Below are 22,799 nucleotides of genomic sequence, written 5' to 3' on the forward strand. Positions count from 1 at the left end.
TTTTGGGGTGTGTGTCTAAAGATCCCTGAAAGTTGCCACTCAAGTTGATAGGGTGGTTCAGAAGGTATATGTCCTTCATTCATCAGGGGATTGAGTTAAAGATCTATGAGGTAATGTTGCAGCTCTAAAATACTCTGGTTAGACTGCACATGGAGTATTGTGTTCAGTTCTGGATGCCTCATTATAGGAAGGATGTGGAAGCTTTAAAGAAAGTGCAGAAGAGATTTAACAGTATACTGCCTAGATTAGAGAGCACATTTTATGAGGATAGGCTGAGTGAGCTGGCTCTTTTTTTCTTTGAAGAAGAGGAGGTTGAGAAGTGACATGACAGAGGTACATATAATGTTAATGGGCATAACTAGTGTGGACAGCCAGCAAAGTTGTCACAGGGTGGAAATGAGGTGGGGGGGGGGGGAATAATCATAATGTGCTTGGAAGAATGTATAGGGGTGATGCCACAGATAGATTTTTTTTAATACAGTGGTGAGTGCTGCTTCCTGGAGTGGTGGTAGAGGCAGGTACAGTAGGGACATTTAAGAGGATCTTGGAGGGTTCTGGGCGATGTTGGACGGAATGGTTAAATTACGTTAAAAGGTTGGCACAACATAGTGTATGAAGGACTTGTACTATGTTGCACTGTTCTACATTCATCGGTGGCATCCTATTCATCTTAAGGTGGCAGGAATGTTAAGGAGTTACATTCTTTCATCTTTGGATTGACTTCTCCTTAGTCAAAAAAACATCAAATAGTCAATCAATAACTTTGAAGTCAAACTATTTATTCCTGAAAGATCTGCAAGCAGTATGGAAAAAGATATTTTGAGTTATTACTCATTTAGGAAAGCTGTTGTCTTTCTCTGGAAGAATTCCAATTTCAGATGGTACCATTTTTGTGTTGACCTGAACGTAAAACTGAGAAATTGATTTAATGTTGTATTCAAAAGTTGCAGCAGTGACAATTCAATATGGTTCTGCAACAATGATTTCATGAACTTAGATAGGATGATCACCTCTAAGGTGTGACCAAAGGTATGTTTCAGAAAGAAGATTAATCATGATTATTTAAGATGCTTTTGTCTCTTAAGGATATAGTAAAGCCTGGGATGAATCATATGTGATAAGGTATTGAATGGATTTGTAGCTGGAATTCGTTATTTGTTTTAGAAAGGGATTATTACAAATTAAATTGCTAGGGATGAATGGAGTTACATTTCCAGATGGACATTTTATTGATGGCAATTAGAATTTGTTAAAACTTGATTTAAACTGGCTGTATTGTTTAAATGCAGAAATAAGGCAAGAATGGAGAAAAAGCAGGATGACTCAATTTTCACTTTAATGTAGATTTCTGTATGCAGGCAAGCTTGTTGTGAAGAGCATTTTTCACTGCAGCATGTCCTGGAAACCTCCAGGGAGGAACCATTATAAATGTGGTTACCGTAAATGCTTTTTCATATATGAACATTTATCCTTGGTGATCATGATATGATAGAGTACAACGAGAGTTAGGTTCAGTTTCCCAAATGAATCATGTGCAGTGAAGTCAGGTGATAAATTTTAGCCATCAAAACTATTAAATACTTGTTTATTTTACTGTCTTGGTATTTGTTTCTGATATTTAAATCATTGGTTATTGCAGATTAATTCTACAATGATTTGCATCTTTTAAATATTCCATAACTAAGTCATATTGTGGGAAGTAACAAAGGATCACCACGTGATATTTTCAGTCAATTACTATTTTAAAGCATACAGCACCAAATGTATGAAGCTATTACTGAATGATGGCATATTTCCAATTAAATCAAATCATACATGTTTCAAGGAACATTTGTATTGGATGTGATGAAAAATGAAGAGAATATAAAAACTGCATTGTAGTGAACATATATACTTGGGCTGGTAATAACCAAGGACACTGATGATATTCAGCAGGTCAGGTAGCATCTGTGGAGAGTGAAACAGCATTAACTTTCATTTTAGTGATCCTTCATCAGAAATGGGTTCATACTATTATCTGTAGAATATATTGCAATGAAAGATTATACTGTGGCGACCCACTTTCTGCGCAGGCGAACCGGCTCACAAATGGCTAGTGCGTGGGGAGAGACTTTGGTAATGCACCTCTGACATCATTTCTGCCTGGAGAGGGCGGGCGCTAGGGATTAAATGCCAGCGCCGCGAAGTTTGAATAAACTAGTCTCAAAACGACTTAGCTAGAGCGTGTCGTCTCTAGCTCTGTATGTAGTACATTGCTACATTGGTGACCCCGACGGTCCAAACAGGATTTGGACCAAAGATGACCAACTCTTCATCTGTTCACGCAGTTTCGCTAAAACTGCCGACTTTCTGGACGCTGCGACCACGCGTGTGGTTTAGCCAAGCAGAAGCCCAGTTCCAGTTTCAGCAGATATCCTCTGATTCCACACGTTACTACCACGTGGCGAGCGCCCTTGACCAGGAGATGGCCGCCCAGGTTGCGGATTTCATACAGTTGCCCCCGGAAGAAGGCAAATATGAAGCATTCAGAGCGCTGCTCATTGGGACCTTTGGCCTCTCGCGTGAGCGGGGTGCCCGCCTGCTTCACCTGGACGGTTTGGGAGACAGGCTGCCGTCAGCATTGATGAACGAGATGCTGGCCCTGGCTGACGGACACAAGCCCTGCCTCATGTTCGAGCAAGCGTTCCTAGAGCAACTGCCCGAGGACATACATCTGCTGCTGGCCGTCACAGATTTCAGCGACCCCCGGAAGGTGGTGGCCCGGGCAGACGTGCTGTGGAAAGCCAAGAGGGAGAGTGTGGCGTCCGTCCGTCAGATTACCAGGCCATGCGCCCAACAGCAAACCAGACCAGGCCCGGCAGGGGGGCGCACACAACACAGAGGCAGGAGTGAGGAGGACAGTGAACAGTGGTGTTTCTGCCACCAGCGGCAGGGCACAGAAGCCCGCCGTTGTCGCCCGCCCTGCCAGGGCCAGCAGCCGCTAATGACTATGGTAGCTGGCCACCAGGGCAGCCTCTTGTACATCTGGGACAAACAGTCGGGACGCCGCTTCTTGGTCGACACTGGAGCGGAAATCAGCGTCTTGCCCCCAACGGGGTACGACACCCGCAACAGGAAGCCAGGACCCACCCTGAGGACCGCAAATGGCAGCACGATACGGACCTATGGCACCCGCACAGTGCAGCTGCAGTTCGGCGCCAGCCGGTTCACGTGGGACTTCATACTGGCCGCGGTGGCCCAACCACTCCTGGGGGCGGACTTCTTGCAAGCTCACAGCCTGCTGGTCGACTTGCAAGGGCAAAGACTGGTACATGCCGAGACTTTCCAGACGTTCCCCCTGGGTGAAGCCAAGTTGCCGGCCCCACACCTGGACTCCATCACACTGTCGGACATCGAATTCACCAGAATCTTGGTGGACTTTCCATTGATTCTGGCACTGCAGTTCACGGCAGCCATGCCCAGACACGGGGTTCAGCACCACATCCCAACCCAGGGACCACCCCTCCACGCCCGCGCACGAAGGCTCCCTCTGGAAAAGCTCCGCCTGGCGAAGGAGGAGTTCAAGAGGATGGAGGAATTGGGGATCGTACGGAGGTCCGACAGCCCATGGGCTTCCCCCCTGCACATGGTGCCCAAAGCAGCTGGGGGTTGGAGACTATGCGGTGACTACCGCAGACTGAACGAGGCTACCACTCCAGACCACTACCCCGTGCCGCACATACAGGACTTTGCAGCAAACCTGCATGGGGCAAGAATCTTTTCCAAAGTAGACCTCGTCCGGGGATACCATCAAATCCCGGTGCACCCTGAAGACATCCCCAAAACAGCACTCATCACCCCGTTCGGCCTGTTTGAGTTCCTCCGAATGCCGTTCGGCCTGAAGAATGCAGCACAGACGTTCCAGCGGCTAATGGATGAGGTGGGACGCAACCTGGACTTTGCGTTCATCTATTTGGACGACATCCTTATAGCCAGCAGTAGTCGCCAGGAGCATCTGTCCCACCTCCGCCAGCTCTACTCCCGCCTGAGTGATTTCGGCCTCACTATCAACCTGGCCAAATGCCAGTTCGATCTTGATACCATTGACTTCCTGGGCCACAGGATTACCAAAGACGGGGCAACACCTCTGCCCGCCAAGGTAGATGCGATCTGCTACTTGCCCGGCCCAACACGGTCAAAGGCCTGCAGGAGTTCGTTGGTATGGTGAACCTCTACCACCGTTTCCTCCCCTCAGCAGCCCGTATCATGTGCCCTTTGTACACCCTGATGTCGGGTAAAGGCAAGGACATTACTTGGGATGAGGAGGCTGCGGCCGCTTTCGTTAAAGCCAAGGAAGCCTTGGCAGATGCCGCGATGCTGGTGCACCCCAGAACGGACGTTCCGACCGCTCTCATGGTGGACACATCCGACGCAGCAGTCGGTGGGGTGCTGGAGCAGCTCATCGAGGGGCACTGGCAACCCTTGGCGTTCTTCAGCAAGCACCTACGACCACCCGAACTCAAGTACAGTGCTTTCGACCGGGAGCTGTTGGCATTGTATCTGGCAATCCGGCATTTCAGGTACTTCTTAGAAGGCAGGCCGTTCACTACGTTCACGGACTACAAACTGTTGACCTTCGCGTACACGAAGGTGTCCGATCCCTGGTCGTCTTGCCAGCAGCGACATCTGTCCTACGTATCGGAGTACACGATGGACATCCAGCATGTCTTGGGAAAGGACAACGTCGTGGCGGACACACTCCCCAGGCCCTGTCCCTGGGGTGGACTCTGCAGCACTGGCGGAGGCGCAGCAGGCAGACGACGAGATGCCCAGCTACAGGACCGCAGTCTCGGGTTTGCAGCTGCAGGACTTTCTTATAGGCCCAGGTGAGAGGACCCTCCTGTGCGACGTGGCTACCAGCCAACCTTGCCCCATCGTCCCGGCAGCCTGGAGGCGGCGAGTTTTTGACTCCATACACGGTTTGGCGCACCCATCTATCAAGACAACCGTCCGGCTGGTCTCCAGTAAGTTCGCGTGGCACGGACTTTGCAAGCAGGTCAGTGAATGGGCCAGAACGTGTGCGCAGTGCCAGATATCCAAGGTGCACAGTAAAGCCCCGCCGCAGCAGTTCGAGCCCACCCACCGGAGGTTCGACCACATTCATGTGGATCTTGTGGGCCCCCTACCAGTGTCCCGAGGAGCGCGGTACCTCCTAACTATGGTAGACTGGTTCACGAGGTGGCCAGAGGCGGTCCTGCTCACCGACACATCTGCCGATTCCTGTGCCCGAGCACTGATTGCAACCTGGGTAGCACGTTTCGAGGTACCGGCCCACATTACCTCTGACAGAGGTGCCCAGTTCACTTCCAGCCTGTGGTCGGCTGTGGCCAGCCTGTTGGGAATGCAGCTACACCACACTACTGCCTACCACCCATAGTCGAACGGACTAGTGGAACGCTTCCACCGTCATTTGAAGTCAGCTCTCATGGCCCGCCTGAGAGGACCTAACTGGGTGGACGAGCTTCCTTGGGTCCTGCTTGGAATTTGCACAGCGCCCAAAGAGGATCTGCACGCCTCGTCGGCTGAGTTGGTGTACGGCGCACCCCTGGCCACCCCAGGAGAGTTCATACCAGCCCCAAGGGGGCAAGTGGAAGAAGCCGCAGCAGTCCTGGACAGCCTACGCGAAAGGCTCGGCAACCTGGCCCCCGTACCAACTTCACAGCACGGACGGACCCCAACCCATGTACCCAAAGACCTACAGGACTGTAAGTTTGTGTTTGTACGAAGGGGCGGACACCGGGCACCGCTACAGCGGCCGTACGAGGGGCTGTTCAAGGTGATCAACAACAACGGGTCCACGTACGTTCTGGACATTGGGGGGGAAAGAGGAGGTTTTCACGGTGGACCAACTCAAACCAGCCTATGTGGACTTGGCGCAGCCGGTCGAGGTTCAGGCACTGTGGCGCAGAGGCAGACCTCCCAAACAGAGGTTGATCCAGACTGTGGACATTGGGGGGTGTATCGCTGGCTCTGGGAGGGGGGTTATGTGGCGACCCACTTTCTGCGCAGGCAAACCGGCTCACAAATAGCCAGCGTGCGGGGGGAGACTTTGGTAATGCACCTCTGATGTCATTTCCGCCCGGAGAGGGCAGGCGCTAGGGATTAAATGCCAGCGCTGCGGTTTGAATAAATTAGTCTCGAAACTACTTACCGACTGCGTGTCGTCTCTAGCTCTGTATGTAGTACATCGCTACAATACCCAGTAATCCCACTTTGTAATCTAAAGGTTAACAAATATGATATTTTAACACTAGCATGGAACTATTCAGTATTTACTGGTAAGATGCAAAGAATGCACAACTAAAAACCCTTTCGGCGATGGGGGCTCTAAGAAAGGATTGCGCTGTTATCCCTAGGGTAACTTGGTTCATTGATCAGGATATAATTTCCTGGGTCATTGTTCGTTAGATTTTCTATTAATTAGAACTGTCGTTCTAATTTTGAGTGATTTCTCACCCATTCGATAAGGGGGTTTTCAACACTTGCTGACATCTAATCTTGATGTTCTCCACTATGCATTTATTTTTATCTTTTTTGGCATATGGTGTTTTCACTTTGTTATCAATTGTAGTTAGCACATTTTATTCCTCCCCATTGTCCCATTGAATTTGAAGTCCTGCTAACTAATTAGTTGAGGTTTTTCTTTCTTTATTTCTTCAACCCATATTCACCTGTTAGTCATGTCTTCTGTCTTAGTTATTTTCTTGAAATTGCCCCACTCTCCCCTCCAGTTTTTAACTAGTATTTCCTCTTCCCATAATGTTTAGGAAATGAGCTGTTGTAGATACCTTGTTGATGACAAACTCAAATTTCCTGCCCAAGGACTTCTCTATGTATCTATGTACAAAACAGGTTGTTATATGTATTATTTGACTATTCATTCCATTGCAGAGAACTCTAACTTTGTACTCGTCTGGGATTGGCTGATTTGACCATTTGGAAAGAAAAACATGCATTTACGTTCTCCGACCTGAGGGACACTAATACCAATTAAAGTTTTACAACTTTTGACCTAATTTGGAACAAGAACTTATACGCTTGTGCTATACGTATTTTGGTAGTTTCTTTTTAAAAGGTCATTTTGATATTGCAAAAAAGATGGCATTGATCCTTCCGTCATAGAATCTTTAAACTTGTTGAGAAACTTAAGTGCAGGAGTGCAAAGAAAGAGTGCTGAAGCAGTTGGGCAAATGCCATATACTGGGTGAATCTTAAATGTGGCAAGCATTTACGAATACAGAGTATTGTAGCTGAAAAATATTTATAAATATACATTTCTGATTTGTGTTTTAGCCTTTTACTTGCTGACAGAATTATCGACCAGATCCCTGATTCGGAACTGTGCAGAAGAATAACAGGTGAATAAGGAAATGTGCAGAGAATGTATGCAGATGAATAAGATTCATCCAACTGTTGTTTCCTCTATAAAAATAAAAATAACAGTCCACATTTCTACTGTTCTGTGGTGGTTATGGAAAATACTTAACTGTGTCTAGTTTTTGTAAAACAAGAGCACGTGACAAATGTTAATGCCTTCAGCGTGTGATTTCTTTTCGATGATCTCATCTTCCCTGTATTTACTTCTGTGTGAATCTTTGCCTTGTCTTTTGTACGGCATGTGCGTATTTTGCTTGTTACTTAAACTTGTCAGTAGGAACATGAGTTAACAATGTGTAACAAATAACTGAAGTTTGACATGCTATGTAGCTTATACTATTTTTCTGAAAATGCGTAAATGGATTATATTTATATTTTGAACGAACATTTTTGCGTGTGCAGGCAGCCCCTATTTTATTTGACTGGGGTACTGGGTTCCGAGAAAGTGGTTCATATGATGATTGAAGTCACAGCATCTACGCATGCCAAGAAACTTAATTTAAAAATTGTTTTTTTTCCACTTGCATTCTGTTTGGATGAATTTTATTCTGTATCTCATTTTTGGGTAGTTGACTTTTGAATTCTGTAAAGGCAGATTTTGTAATCTCATGTACAAAAGACTTGTCTCTTTCATTATCTGAATGTACAGGAGTCGTGTAAAGAAAATTGATAAGTTTTTCAAGTTTTGATAGAATTATTTATTTGTTAGTAGCTGTGCAATGCCTGTCCTGTCCCATCCTTTCATCTATTTTGTAATGACCAGACTTGCTCATAATCTTCAGAACCCATGGAGCAAATTGAGCTCCATGTCTTGCTTTGAATACCTGTTTTATGAAGTGGTGCCTGAACCATGGACCACTCTGATGGTTCTTTAGATTCTGCTGACACAGGCCCTTCCAGTTATTGCTGGGTATATCTCAGAATAAGCTTTGAAATACTTCAAAAAATGGAAATGAAATTATTAATACATTTATCTATGAACTTTTTGATTGCTACAATAATAGTTATCAAAGGAGAAGAAAAAAACAGGTGATGTGTATTTGATGTCCAGTTTTGCAACTTTTAAATGAATGAGGTTATGCTAGAAATATCAGAATATTTTGCTAGAACTATGGTTGGCATTGAGCTAGGAGGCCAGATTGAAAGTGTCTCTGACATGTCAACTCAGAATGACTGGGCTGAATGCAAAGAACAAATCAAGGATATGAGAATACAGGCGTGAAAATGAAACTGCTGAAGGAACTCAATGTGTTAAGCAACATTTGTGAAGGCAAAAGGAGAGCTGAAGGTTTTGGGTCATGACCTTGCAGAACAGAGAGTCTGGAGGAAAGATAGCCATTATAAAGGGTAATGAGGATCGGTGAGACAGAATAGTAGGTGATAGGTGGAACAGATGAGGCACACGGAGAGGCATAGGGGATAGTGAAGAAAACAGGCTAGTCGGTGAAAACAGAAAAACAGTGCAGGTGGAGCCAGGAGGAAGGGTGGTAGGGTTGGTTACCTTTCTCAATTATAAGGTCAAAATGAACGAGGTGGATAGAGGTGTGGGTGTTGGCATAAAAGAAAATGAGAAAGGTAAACAAAAGGAGAAAGGACTCTGGATCAAGAGCAGTGGGTAACATGGAAAAATCAGTGTTTGTATCATTAGGTTTTGGGATACCCAGTAGGAACATGAGGTGCTGTCCTCTCAGTTGCTCTTAATCTTGGGTCACAAATTGAAACATTGACTATCCCTTTGCATCAGTAGATGCTGCTCAACCTGCTGAGTTTCTCCTACAGTTTGTTTTCTGCAAGGCAGGGCACTGGCATCTGATTTTCAGTGCATTCCCAACTTCATGCTCAGGCAAGGAAGTTAGAACCAGTAAAAGGTATGCATGTTTTGTTCCATTTGTATTTTTGAACTAAGTGTATGGCAGTTAGAAAATGATGCAGTTTCTAGTTTTTATTTTGTCTTCCATATCGTCAAGCAGAATCACAGTGAAAGCCTTGTAATTCATGTTTGATAGTTTCCACAGACAATCTTAGGTCATTCATTTATAAAGATCTGTTTGCACATTAACATTGAAGGTCATGCCTCCTACAGTTATGAATATACAGTGTATTCTGGTTAATTGGCCATTGGTTAACTGGGGCAGGCGCTTATTTGGGACTACTCTTAAAGAACAAAAACTAATCAACAGAATAGCTGGGATTTGGATCCCCTTTGTTTTTTGGGACACTATGAGGCTTAATTAGGGAAGATAGCTGTTGCCAAACAGTTTCTAACTAGCGTCAGCCACCTGCACTTGTGCTTGGAGCAAACAAATTTTAAGTAGCATCGGTTGCGTGTCATTCTGTTCAAAAAGCAGTGATTGTCACTGATAGTTGCGAGAACTAAGCAGGAAGGTGATTCAGATCTGTTTTATTCACTGTGGTTTCAAGCATTCAGGCTTATGGATGCCAGGAACAGCCAGGAGTGAAAATGAAATGATTTCACTACTTAGTTAGTTGATAGTCAGGAACTATCAACAATCTTATATCTTGAATGTTATAATGAAAATGAAGATTTGGAGCATGCAATTACCGATAGCATTTTATGAAGGCGGTCCATTATTTGCACGAGGTCTCTGCACTGATTTTGTTCATTTATGGTCAATCAAAATAATGCGGCAGAATTCCTCCATCGATTCCAGTCAGGAACTAGTACACAGTTTTGTAGTGTTGGGGAGTATTCTAATTTGTTATATATTTCATTTAAATACGTAATTTTTTATTCAGTTAAATGGGTATTAGAAAGGCAAACTACCATTGAACTGTTTCCATGAAACCGGCTAATTGGGGCAGCTACTTAATTGGTCTAAGTGTACTGGTACTGAAGTGTTCCCATTAACCAGAACCGATTGCATATCACATTGTACTGCTTGGAACAAGGAAGATGGTGTATGATTGAATTGCAGTGACTTTGGGCTTTGTCTTCATTAATGTAAAAAATAAAGAGAAAACAAATTAATTGATGCTTAATATTAGTCTAAAGTTCAAATACTTTTAATATGAAAGGAGAGAAAAGGCACATCTTTAACCTTTGTGAATTGATAATTGGGATGTGTGTGAAGCAAACTGATTATTTTGCTGGATAAACGTAATCCTTCGCAGTAAACATCTTCAAATTATGTAGCAATGGCCATTTTGATGGTAGTTTAGAAATTCTTTAAAGATTAGATGCTAAAGAACTCTATGGGTATATGAAAGAAGTGGACAATATATGTTCCATAATGTAGGATATTCCTGAAGGATTGGGAATGTAACTTAAATTGTATAAATTGCACAAAGGAAAATATTGAAAATCTGAACCAGCAATTGATGTTGAGTTAAGGTAAAGATAACCATGCAACTCAAATAGTAAATTTAATTTGTTTTCATGTGTTCTAATTTTTATTGTTTTTCATCAGTAAAATCATTTCTGTCATTTGTTACTCATCCAGGGAAAATGAGGTTGAAAAATTTATAAATAAAGGTGTAAATTCCATGAATGATCTGTGTTCTGTATTTCTGTATTTGATTTTTGCAGTTAAACCTTCAAATTATTGTTGTTTCAGTTTATTCGTGTTTGTATATAATGTATAAAATTTCCATGTTCTGTTATTGATTTGATAAAATTCTTGGAAAATGTCTATAGTCGTACTATGATATATTTTGCAGTTTTTAAGAAAGTTGACAACCTTGTTTCTGTATTATGTAGAAAGGCTTGAAAGCTTTGGAGAGGAATTCTATTTGATTTTTGTATTCATTAGTTTTTGTGAAACAATATAGTAACATACTTTCATGGAGAAGAATGCGAAGTTTAATGCAATTTTTTTGACAAGTGGAAGAATTTTCTTTTTAATTTTGTTTGCAAATAACCTGTTATTTGTGTGTCTCTTGCTTTTTTTCAGGGAAGTGAAAAATGGGAGCATTTTTGGATAAACCAAAAACAGAGAAGCTTAACGCACATGGTGCAGGAAATGATTTGCGTTATGGCCTTAGCAGCATGCAGGGTTGGAGAGTTGAGATGGAAGATGCTCATACAGCTATTGTTGGCATTCCTCAAGGCTTGGACTCGTGGTCCTTCTTCGCAGTGTATGATGGGCATGCAGGCTCTCGGGTGGCAAACTATTGTTCAAAGCACTTACTTGAACACATCACAAGTAATGAAGACTTCAGAGGCACAAATGTGTCTGGTTATCCCATTGAACCTACCATAGAACATGTCAAGAGTGGTATCAGAACTGGATTTTTGAAAATTGATGAGTACATGCGTAACTTTGCAGAGCTGAGAAATGGCATGGACAGGAGTGGGTCAACAGCTGTAGCAGTGATGATCTCCCCGGAGCACACTTATTTTATCAACTGTGGCGACTCAAGAGCTGTTCTATACAGAAATGCACAACTTTGCTTTTCAACACAGGATCATAAGCCTTGCAACCCAAGGGAGAAAGAGCGAATCCAGAATGCAGGGGGGAGTGTAATGATACAACGAGTTAATGGATCATTAGCTGTGTCGAGAGCCCTGGGGGACTATGATTACAAGTGTGTCGATGGGAAAGGGCCTACAGAGCAGCTGGTATCACCAGAACCTGAAGTGTATGAGATTCTTAGAGCAGAAGAAGATGAGTTTATTATACTGGCTTGTGATGGCATCTGGGATGTGATGTCCAATGAGGAGCTCTGTGAGTTCGCTAGATCTAGACTAGAGATAACGGACGACCTTGAAAAAGTCTGCAACTGGATAGTGGACACCTGCTTACACAAGGTAGTTAATGCATATTTTATTAATTTAATTAATCTGAACATACTATGGTTTGAAATAAGTATGGTTGTAATGTACTCTTGAATTGCTGATTTCAGACTTCAGATATTTTTTCAGTCAAGTCTGTTTTTAACTGATGTACTGTACGTGTTGTCATAGCTTTTAGTTCACACATGCCAAACTGGTTATTGCTTCTTGATCATTTGTAAACTATTGGTTTTAATGATTTGTCATTATGTATAAATTCACCTCACATGCTTCAGAAAGTAACTTAACCTCACTTATTTCAGAAAATAAATTAGTAGATTTGTACTTATGATAGATGCAAACAATGTTTAAATTCTTGGTATATATTTGACAAATAGACTGTTTCTCTCTAATGTTTGGGGGAGTGGGGAAGAACTGGTGGGTCTGGCCTTAGTTACTCACAGGAAAGAGGGCAGAACAGTTGATCTTGATAGAAGAAATATATAACATGTATTTTTTCCTTCATTCACTAATTAATGGCAATTGTATCTTTTAAAGTCTTGTCTTCTATATATCAAATCATCATTTGGACCATGTGCATGTAGAATTTATCCTTATAATTGTGCTTGTATAAGAAAAAGGGACAAATTTTGAGAAAGGGCAGTTGTGAGAGAAAATTTAACGTTTGCTTGTAAACTTTAAAGTTTGATCGATAATTATCCGAGATCTTTAAGCAGAGTGGGAACTCGGAAGTTAAAGGCTTCTCAGACTAGTTTAGACCTTCCAAAATTTTCCAGGTTTTTTTTCCGGTGTTGGAATTTAGTTTTTCTTATGACAACTGGAAATATCTTATTTGATCATGTTAAGTGATAGTAGATCAATTAGTGCTCTTTTGTACCTTTCATCTAACTTGGGCTACCAATTTCCATTGAAATCTTATCAGTGTTCATGGGTTTTGCAGTAAATATTTCCTATTCATTCTGAGTTCTGGATTTTATGCACGTTAGATCGAACTTTAGCTGGTTTGATGACACAAGGAGAGTGGCTGATGTACGAATTGTTTCAAACGGGTACATTAATTGGTGATCTTTTTCAATTCACTTTTGAGCAGAGAAGCAGGAGAATGATGGCTATGGAAGCCAAGCCATTGGGTATATTTAAAATGGAGATTGATAGGTTCCTGACTAGTCAGGGCACCAAAGATTATGGGGAGAAAGAAGGTCAGTACAGTGGTGTTGAGAGGGATAATAAATCAACCATGATGATATAGTCTAGCAGACTAAATGGGCCAAAATGGCCTAATTCTGTTCCTATGTTTTATTCTATTCCTGTATATGCTTTGTCATTTTCTGATATTCCCTCATGATGCCCATGGAGTCTCTGCTGGCTCTCATAAAGCAATCATCTTTCTTCCACTTTTCTATTCTCTCCCTCTCATGCCCAACACACCTTGTTTCTCCTACTAGTTCCTTTCATTAGGAGTATTTTACAGTAAGTAATTCACCAAACAATTGGCATATCTTTGGGATGTTGGAGGGAAACTAGAACATCAAAGGTAATAATAAGAAATGGAAGTAAGTAAATATTTTATGTCAGACTGTGTGGAAGACATTAGCAGCATGCCAGAAATATTGGTGTCAGGGGGCAGAAGTGAATGTAGTTGCTGTTATTAAGGAAAAGATACTTAGGAAGATAAAAGGTCTCAAGAACTCAACTCAGCCAAACAGACTACACTAGGGTGGTCTGAAAGAAGTAGCTGAAGAAATTATGGAGGCATTAGCCTCACTTGGCTTTTGAAAGATTACCAGATTCACTGGGCTGGTTTTGGAGGGCTGGAAAATTGCAAATGTCATTCCACTTTAAGAAGGATGAAAGTGCGTACCTTGAGAAATTCTTCCTTACCTCTGTTCTAAAAGGTCACAGCCTCAAAATTGAGGGATGATCTTTTAAAATAGAGGTGAGGAGGAATTTTTCTTTAGGCAGAGTGTAATGAATCTGTGGAAGGCCCAGTCCATGGGTATATTTATAGCTGAAATTGATGGATTCCTGATTTGTCGGGGCATGAAGGGATATGGTGAGAAGGGGTTGGGTGGGATCCAGGTTCAGCCATGATGGAATGGCACAGCAGACTCGATAGGCTGAATGGCCTAATTCTGCTCCTATGTCGTCTTCTCTTATGGTCTAACAAGGAGGAATTTCTTGAGCCGGAATATGGTGGTTCTATGGAATTCATTGCCACAGAGGGCTGTGGAGGCCGAGTCAATGGGTGTACTTAAAGAGGAGGTTTAATTCATTTATGTTTACTTCGAGCACAAGAATTTAATCCAAAATTATCCTTTGTATTTTGATGTTAAATCGGCACATAAGTCAAAACTGCATCTGTGATAATTACTAAAAGTATCTCCTATTTTACAAATCGTAAGCTAGTACCTTCAAGTTGCAAAAATAAAATTCAAAACATGCAAAAATGCAGAGAGAGGCTGCAAACTCATTGTGACTTTCAGCTTACAGAGTGATTTTCATATCTGAGAAAAGGCTGTTTATCAGTCCCCAAGTACAGGAACCTGAAATTCCTGTCTATGTTTTTGTTGCCATCTGAAATAAAATAAAACGATAGTTACCTACTTTATGACTATTTGGAAATTTTGATGGTTCTGCATCACACTTATGCTACTGGTTTCCATGCTACTTTTCACTCAGCTAGGATCCTGGTTCCAGATACCAGTTCCTGTGCTCCCTTGAAGCTCACTAAGGCTGTGTTTCCTGTGCATTTAATTGTCCTGATTTAAACTACGGTACTCATCTGGCATGAACAAATGCCCAAGCTGTTTGGTTAAGAGAGTTTCATTATTATTTATGATTAATACCACTTCCATACTGTTGACTAGTCCACTTTAAGGCATCACGTCTAATGTTTGTAATATTATACTGAATATGTCCTGTGGATCTTTCCTTGATTTCCTTTCCATCTTAGATTAATTAAACCGACAAATATATTTTTTCTGGTCTGTCTTTGGCTTCTAGACTGCATCTTGGGCTAAATCCAATGGTATGCATCCTTGGCATCTAACCTTGAGTTTTCAACCTCATGTAAATGTGATGAGGCATCAAACTGGACTGAATTAGCAGTAACTTGAGTGAGTTGAATAGTGAAGCAAGGGTTTGTTTATGATAATATCAAGTAAACTATATTATATCTTTGGTGTCCTAAGGATTAATGAATAGAAATGCAATTGCTGTATATATGGGCTCCCAAACTACATCTGAAAATGTTGCCACATTATAGTCATCATTAATATTGAATTCCATGAAATAAAGTGGCCCAGAGTGCCATGAAGAGAAAATTGGCTAAAATGGGAAAGGGAGAGTAATATTTGTTTTTCAGGTTAGTCTGTAAGGTGATTGCAATGGAACTTACCTGGGATCAGTACCAGAATCACTTATTTTCTCATAGGTATTACTTTCAACTGCAAATGGTACAAAACATGCAGTTGTAGTGAACTGTAAAGGATTTATGGGCAGACTGCTGAAATGGAGGGCTGGCAGATGAAATTTGATGCTGCATAATGTGTGTGTCACATGTTGGTAGGGTGAAAGATGGGAGGAAGTATAAACAGGAGGACATAGTTCAGAAAGGGAAAGGTATATGCATTGCTTGTTAAATATGAAAAAAGGATTTTAGAAAATACATATGTGATCCTGAGCTTTATACTGTACCTATAATAAGTGTTCATTGCCCCGCCCCCAAAGTTGTCTTGTTTTATTGTTTTACAACATTGAATCACAGTGGATTGAATTTGGCTTTTTTTTTACACTAATCAACAGAAAAAATACTTTTTCATATCAAAGTGAAAACAGATCTCTACAAAGTGACATCAGTGGATCTGGAGTTGAGAGGGTAAACAGCTTCAAGTTCCTCGGCATCCACATCACTGAGGACCTCACGTGGTCTGTACACACCAGCGGTGTGAAAATGGCCCAACAGCGCCTCCTTCATCTCAGACGGTTGAGGAGGTTTGGTATGAGCTCCTAAATCCTAAGAACTTTCTACAGGGGCACAATTGAGAGCATCCTGACTGGCTGCATCACTAAGTGCACTGCAGATGCTGTGGTCATCGAATTCTCCAACTTCCGGTAATTCCCTCCCTCTTCCTTCCCCATCCCACCTCTACTCTGTCTCCTCTTCTAACTGCTTATCACCTCTCATGACTCTGCCTTCTTCTACTACCCATAGTGCTTTCCCCTTAGATTCCTTCTTCACCTCTCCTGCCTATCCTCTCCCTGCTTCCCCTCCCCCACCCCTTGATCTTTCCTCTGATTGGTTTTCCACCCTCTCTCCACCTTCTTTATAGGGCCCCTGCCCCCTCCTTCTTTAGTCCTGACGAAGGGTTTCGACCCGAAACGTTGACTGCTTCTTTCAACGGATGCTGCCTGACCTGCTGAGTTCATCCAGCTTTTTTGTACGTCTTGGCTGCATCACTGCCTGGTATGGGAACTGTACCTCCCTTAATTGCAGGACTCTGCAGAGAGTGGTGCGGACAGCCCAGCGCATCTGTAGTTGTGAACTTCCCATGATTCAGGACATTTACAAAGATGGGTGTGTAAAAAGGGCCTGAAGGATCATTGGGGACCCGAGCCACCCCAACCACAATCTATTCTAGCTGCTACCATCTGGGAAGCAGTACTGCAGCATAAAAGCGAGGACCAAGAAGCTCTGGGACAGCTTCTTCCACGAGGCCATCATACTGATGAACTCTATATTAAATTGACTGTTCTATTTATTATAAATTACTATGAATGCACACTTGCACATTTAGATGGAACCATAACGTAAAGATTTTTACTCAAGAATGTGAAGGATGTAGAAAATAAAGTCAATTCAATTCAAATTAATCACAAATATGAAGCACAAAATAATTGATTCTGTAATTATTCACCCCCTTCAATATGAAACACCAAATCATCACTGGTGCAGCCAATTGGTTTTAGAAGTCACATAATTTTAAATGGAGATCATAGTGTGCAGTCACAGTGTTTCAATTGATTGTAGTAAAAATACACCTATATCCAGAAGGTCCAACTGCTGGTGAGCCAGTATCCTGGCAAAAACTACACCACAAAGACAAAAGAACACTCCAGACAATTCCACGAAAAGGTTATTGAAAAGCACAAATCAGGAGATGGATACAAGAAAATTTCCAAGTCATTGAATATCCCTTGGAGAACAGTTAAGTCAATCATCAAGAAATGGAAAGAATATGGCACAGCTGTAGATCTGCCTAGAGCAGACCATCTGCAACACTGAGTGACTGTGCAAGAAGGGGACAAGTGAGGGAGGCCACTAAGAGTCCTATGACAACTTTGGAAGTGTTACAAGCTTCAGTGGCTGAGGTGGGAGAGACTGCTTAAACAACAGGTGCTCCACCAGTTGCAGCTTTATAGGTGAGTGGCAAAGAGAAAACCACTGTTGGAAAAACTCACATGAAATCGTGGCTAGAGTTTGCCAAAAGGCATGTGGGAGACTCTGAAGTCAACTGGAGGAAGGTTCTATCGTCTGATGAAACCAAAGTTGAGCTACTTGGCTATCAGACTGAAAACTCTGTTTGGTGTAAGGTAAACACTGCACATCATCAAAACACACTGTCCCTACTGTTAAGCATGATGGTAGCTGCATCATGCTGTGGGCATGCTTCACTGCAGCAGGCTCTGGAAGGCTTGTGAAGGTAGAGGGTAAAATGAATGCAGCAAAATGCAGGGAAATCCTAGAGGCAGTCTACAAGAGAACTGTGACTTGGGTGAAGATTTATTTTCCAGCAAGACAATGACCTTAAGCATAAAGCCAAAACTGCACAAGAATGGCTTAAAAACAGCAAAGTTAGTGTCCTGGAGTGGCCAAATCAGAGTCCAGACCTCAATCCAATTGAGAATTTGTGGCTGGACTTGGAAAGGGCTGTTCACTCGAGTTCCTCATGCAATCTGACAGAGATTGAGCAGTTTTGTAACGAAGAATGGGGAAAATTGCAGTGTTAAGATAGATAGATAGATACTTTATTCATCCCCATGGGGAAATTCAACTTTTTTCCAATGTCCCATACACTTGTTGTAGCAAAACTAATTACATACAATACTTAACTCAGTAAAAAATATGATATGCATCTAAATCACTATCTCAAAAAGCATTAATAATAGCTTTTAAAAAGTTCTTAAGTCCTGGCGGTTGAATTGTAAAGCCTAATGGCATTGGGGAGTATTGACCTCTTCATCCTGTCTGAGGAGCATTGCATCGATAGTAACCTGTCGCTGAAACTGCTTCTCTGTCTCTGGATGGTGCTATGTAGAGGATGTTCAGAGTTTTCCATAATTGACCGTAGCCTACTTAGCGCCCTTCGCTCAGCTACCGATGTTAAACTCTCCAGTACTTTGCCCACGACAGAGGCACACAGACTCGAGGCTGCAAATGCTGCCAAAGGTGCATCTACAATCACTGACCTGAAGGGGTGAATACTTTTGCAATCAATTATTTTGTGTTTTATATTTGTAATTAGATCACTTTGTAGAGATCTGTTTTCACTTTGGCACCAAAGTCTTTTTCTCTTGGTCGGTGTCAAAATAAAAATCCAAATTAAAACCACTGTGTTTCAATATTGTAGAAGAATAAAACATGAAAACTTCCAAGGGGTGGGGGTGAATATTTTTTATAGTCACTATAAATAACTGCACCAAGTGCAAAAGCAAGTAAGGCACAGTAAAATTTCATCATCATCATTATGTGCTGTGTCATATGATGTGGGTGATCATGGTCTATTTGAACATGATTATCCTTGGCAAATTTTTTGATAGAAATTTGCCATTGTCGCTTTCTGAGCAGTGTCTTTACCAGTTGGGTGACCCCAGCCACTATCAATACTCTTCAGAGATTGTCTGCCTGGTGTCAGTGGTCACGTAACCAGGATTTGTGATTTGCAGCAACTGCTCATACCTTCTCCCATGGTTTCATGTAAACCTGATTGAGGAGGCTAAGCAGGTTCTACACCTTGCCCAAGGGTAACCTGCAGGCAAGAGGAGAGAAGGAGTGCTTTTCACCTCCTTTGGTAGAGACACAGCTCCACCCCATCAGCCTAGTGAACATTTACAGTTATAAAAATGACCACAGTTAGACTATGGTGTCTATTCTGAACCACATGTCAAGAAAGATGTGAAAACTTGAAAGAAGATACATAAGTAATCTACTAAAATGATTTCAGTGACACTAGACTTATAAATAAATGATTTGGATCAGAATTTAGGTCAATTGGACAAAGGAACAGCTGATGGAATTTAACTTTGAGTGCAAATTGATGCATTTGATCAAGTTAAACCAGGGCGGGGCAGGGTCATAGGGAGTGTTGTAAAACAGAGATCTTGGGATACAAGTACATAGTTTACTAAAAATGAAAATACTGTGGACAAGATTCATGGTGTGCTTGTATTCTCCGAGACATTAAGTATCAGAGTTGGGAAGTCACATTACAATTGTACAAAATGTTGGTTAGCTATACTTAAGTGTTGTGGTCACCGCAAAGGAAATGATTAAGCGCGAAAAGGTGCAGAAAAGATTTACAAGGATGTTATCTGAATTGGACGACTTGTACCATCGGGGCAGATTGTTTAGACTAAGATTGTAGAGCAAAGAAGGCTGAGACATGACATGATAGAGGTGTATAAGATTGAGCGGCATAAATAGGGTAGAGCCAGAATCTCTCTTTATCTTGCTGGAGTTGTGCAGGACTAGAGGTCATACGTAGGTTTAAGATGAGAATGGAAATGTTATAAGGAAGTGCAGAGTGGTGAGTGTATGGAACAAGTTGCCACAAGAGGAGTTAGAGGCAGGTACAATCACAACATTTGGACAGGTATGTGCATAGGAAAGGAATAGGGGGATATAGGCCAAATGCAGGAAAATGAGATTAATATAGATGGACATCTTGGTCAGCATGGAGGAGAGTTGGGTTGAACAGACTGTTTCCATGATGTATGACTTCAGTAGGCATGGTAGGAGCTTTCACAACATTTAATATTTGTGTTGCAAATTTATTTGTTCTTGTTTACATTTGTATTTTAAGAAACTATCATACCAATGACATGTGAAATGAAAGGTATATTCAGACATATTTTGAAGTAATTCTAAATAGTTGGCTGAATTTTCTTGCATATTTTAAAATTACATATTTGTAATCATGGGTTAAGTCTCTATAAACAATACTTGGAGGAGGGATCAACTGTCAGATCAGGAGCCAGCCACAGGGCCCATGTCAGCTCCAAGATTGCAGTCCAATTGGTCTGATTTTACTCTAATTTCCTTGCACTATATCTCACAAATGCCCTCAACTCCCCATTAAATCTTTTTGATTTTAACATGGGGGTAATTGAGTTACTAATTAATATGTCTGAGGACATGGGAGAAGCTGGTGGTCTCAGGGAAACCTGTGGTTTCTTGTGATCGCAAGACTGTTGGACGTTGTTGCAAGTCTGATTTCCCCTGCCTTCCTCCAATAGATCAGTGAAATGTGTGACCTCAGTTGTAGAGAGGACTAGGCCTCAAGCTGTGGTGTTGCCTCCTTACAGCCACCCAGAAGAGAGGTGTTGGAGTAGTTGTACTCCACTGGAGTACACTGGTGTGGTTCGGCATCCAAGCTGGAGTTGGTGCTGCCCCCCCAGTGTTTGCTCGGCAGAAGACAAGCTGTACTGTGTTTGCAGGTTGCTGCAATATTCATGGGCCCAATCTTAAACTTTTTTTTGTGTGACTATATTTTACTGCTATCTTAGGTGTGCTTACTCTCTTACATGTGCCTTGTGCTGTGTGTGACTGTTGGTACTGTGCTTTGCACCTTGGCCCCAGAGTAATGCTGTTTTGTTTGGCTGTATTCATGGGTATTCACATACAGTTGAATGACAATTGAACTTGATCACAGGCAAAACAGAAATTCTGCTCAGGTAAAATTACCACTCTGACAACAACACATTACTGAAAGAATTTCCTTGGAACTTCATCATTTCTACCAAAATACCCTAGTATTTAAAGCAAAAACAAAAATCTGAAAACATTCAGTACCTCCATGAAACTTTGTAGAAAGAGTTAACATTTAGTCTGAAAATTTAGTTTTTTTTCAGTAATTTAAAGTTCTCTAAGGCACCTTTTATTGTGCAAATACAGGAGGAGGGTACTCAGCTGATGTGCAAGAAAGATTTTTCATGTGTTTGGTTTGTATAATGAGCTAGAAAGTATTTCTTGACAGTGATGAACAGTGCAAAAATGGTAATTTTGGTTTACTGGCAGAAGGGCATATCTTGTCCCTTTTAGGAACACTCTAATTTTATCCTATAGCTTTATATAAATTTGAAAGTACTTTTGAGATCTGTTACATTTTTTGATATATCCTTAATCCCAAGAGATTGCTTAAGTAGTATTCTGAAATAAATCAATTGCAAAACAAATATCAATATCTGTGCAATATTGTTTGAGATTTTAATTGCAATTAAAGTTCATGATGACATGGGTCTTCTCCAAGTTTCCAAGACAAGACCATTATATTTCCCTATTAATGTTCCCAAACCTGGAGAAATAAAAAATAGCTTTTTAAAAGATGAGTCAGTAGTATTTTGTTAACCTGAGTACATGGCAGCAATAAACAATTGGCTAGAAGAACTCAGCAGGTTGAGCAGCATCTGTGGGAGGAAATAAGCTGTGGGTGTTTCAGAGTGAAGCCCTTAATCAGACAGTCCTGATACAGGGTTTCAACCTGAAATGTCAACAGTACCTTTCCTCCCACAGATACTTATGAACCTGCTGAGTTCCAACAATAAGTAGTAGTTGCTCCATATTACAGCATCTGCAATCCCTTGTTTCCTGAGCATGTGCCATTTTGTTTCTATGGTTTGTAGCCAGCATTACCTTCTGATTGATACTGGGCAGGCTGAGAAGGCTGCTGTATGTTAGTGGAATATGCCTTTGTGATTGGAGGCTTCAAAAGGCAGTAATGAGCATTGCCTCTTCAAAGTAAAGTAAATTTATTATCAAAGTATGTATATGTTACCATGTACTACCTGAGATTCATTGACAGGAAAAAAAAGTACAAAAGAATTTATGAAAAAACATACATAGGCAAAGACTGCCAAACAACCAATATGCAAAAGAAGACAAACTGTAAATAAAAATAATACTAAGAACATGAGTTATAAAGAGTCATTAAAAAGTAAATTCAAGACAATTCGTGAAATCAATTCAGTGAGTAGTGAATGAAGTTATCTATGCCAGTTCAAGAGTGTGATGGTTATAGGGTAGTTGCTGTTCCTGAACCTGGTGGTATGGGATTTGAGGATTCTGCACCTCCTGTCCAATGATAGTGGTGAGAAGAGGGCATGGCCTCTGGTAAGGGTCTTTAATGATAGATGCTGCTTTCTTGTGGCAGTGCTTCATATAAATATACCCAGTGGTGGGGAGAGCTTTGCATGTGGACAGCGCTGGATCCACCACTTTGTATTTTTTTCTGTTCCTGGGAATTGGTGTTTTGATACTAGGCAACTGGTTTGATGCAACCAGTATGGATACTCTCCACTGTGCATTTATAGATGTTTGTCAAAGTTATTAGTGACATGCTGAATCTACACAAAC

General features: G+C 41.8%; 1 protein-coding gene across 12 annotated transcripts in view; it reads left to right on the forward strand.

Annotated features, from left to right (window-relative positions):
* Window positions 1-22,799, forward strand: part of ppm1ba (protein phosphatase, Mg2+/Mn2+ dependent, 1Ba) — a 212,614-nt gene that overhangs the window by 115,527 nt on the left and 74,288 nt on the right. For 8 of the 12 annotated variants that reach the window (XM_073050662.1, XM_073050660.1, XM_073050658.1 and 5 more), the window contains one exon: window positions 11,328-12,184. In XM_073050662.1, coding sequence (XP_072906763.1) covers window positions 11,339-12,184 — 846 coding nt within the window. In that variant the 5' untranslated portion in view covers window positions 11,328-11,338. Of the gene's footprint in view, window positions 1-7,332; window positions 7,398-11,327; window positions 12,185-22,799 lie in introns of all 12 variants that reach the window. The other 4 variants (XM_073050659.1, XM_073050661.1, XM_073050664.1 and 1 more) reach the window with 1 other exon arrangement.

This window comes from Hemitrygon akajei, chromosome 7 (assembly GCF_048418815.1).
Source record: "Hemitrygon akajei chromosome 7, sHemAka1.3, whole genome shotgun sequence".
Classification (NCBI taxonomy): Eukaryota; Metazoa; Chordata; class Chondrichthyes; order Myliobatiformes; family Dasyatidae; genus Hemitrygon; species Hemitrygon akajei.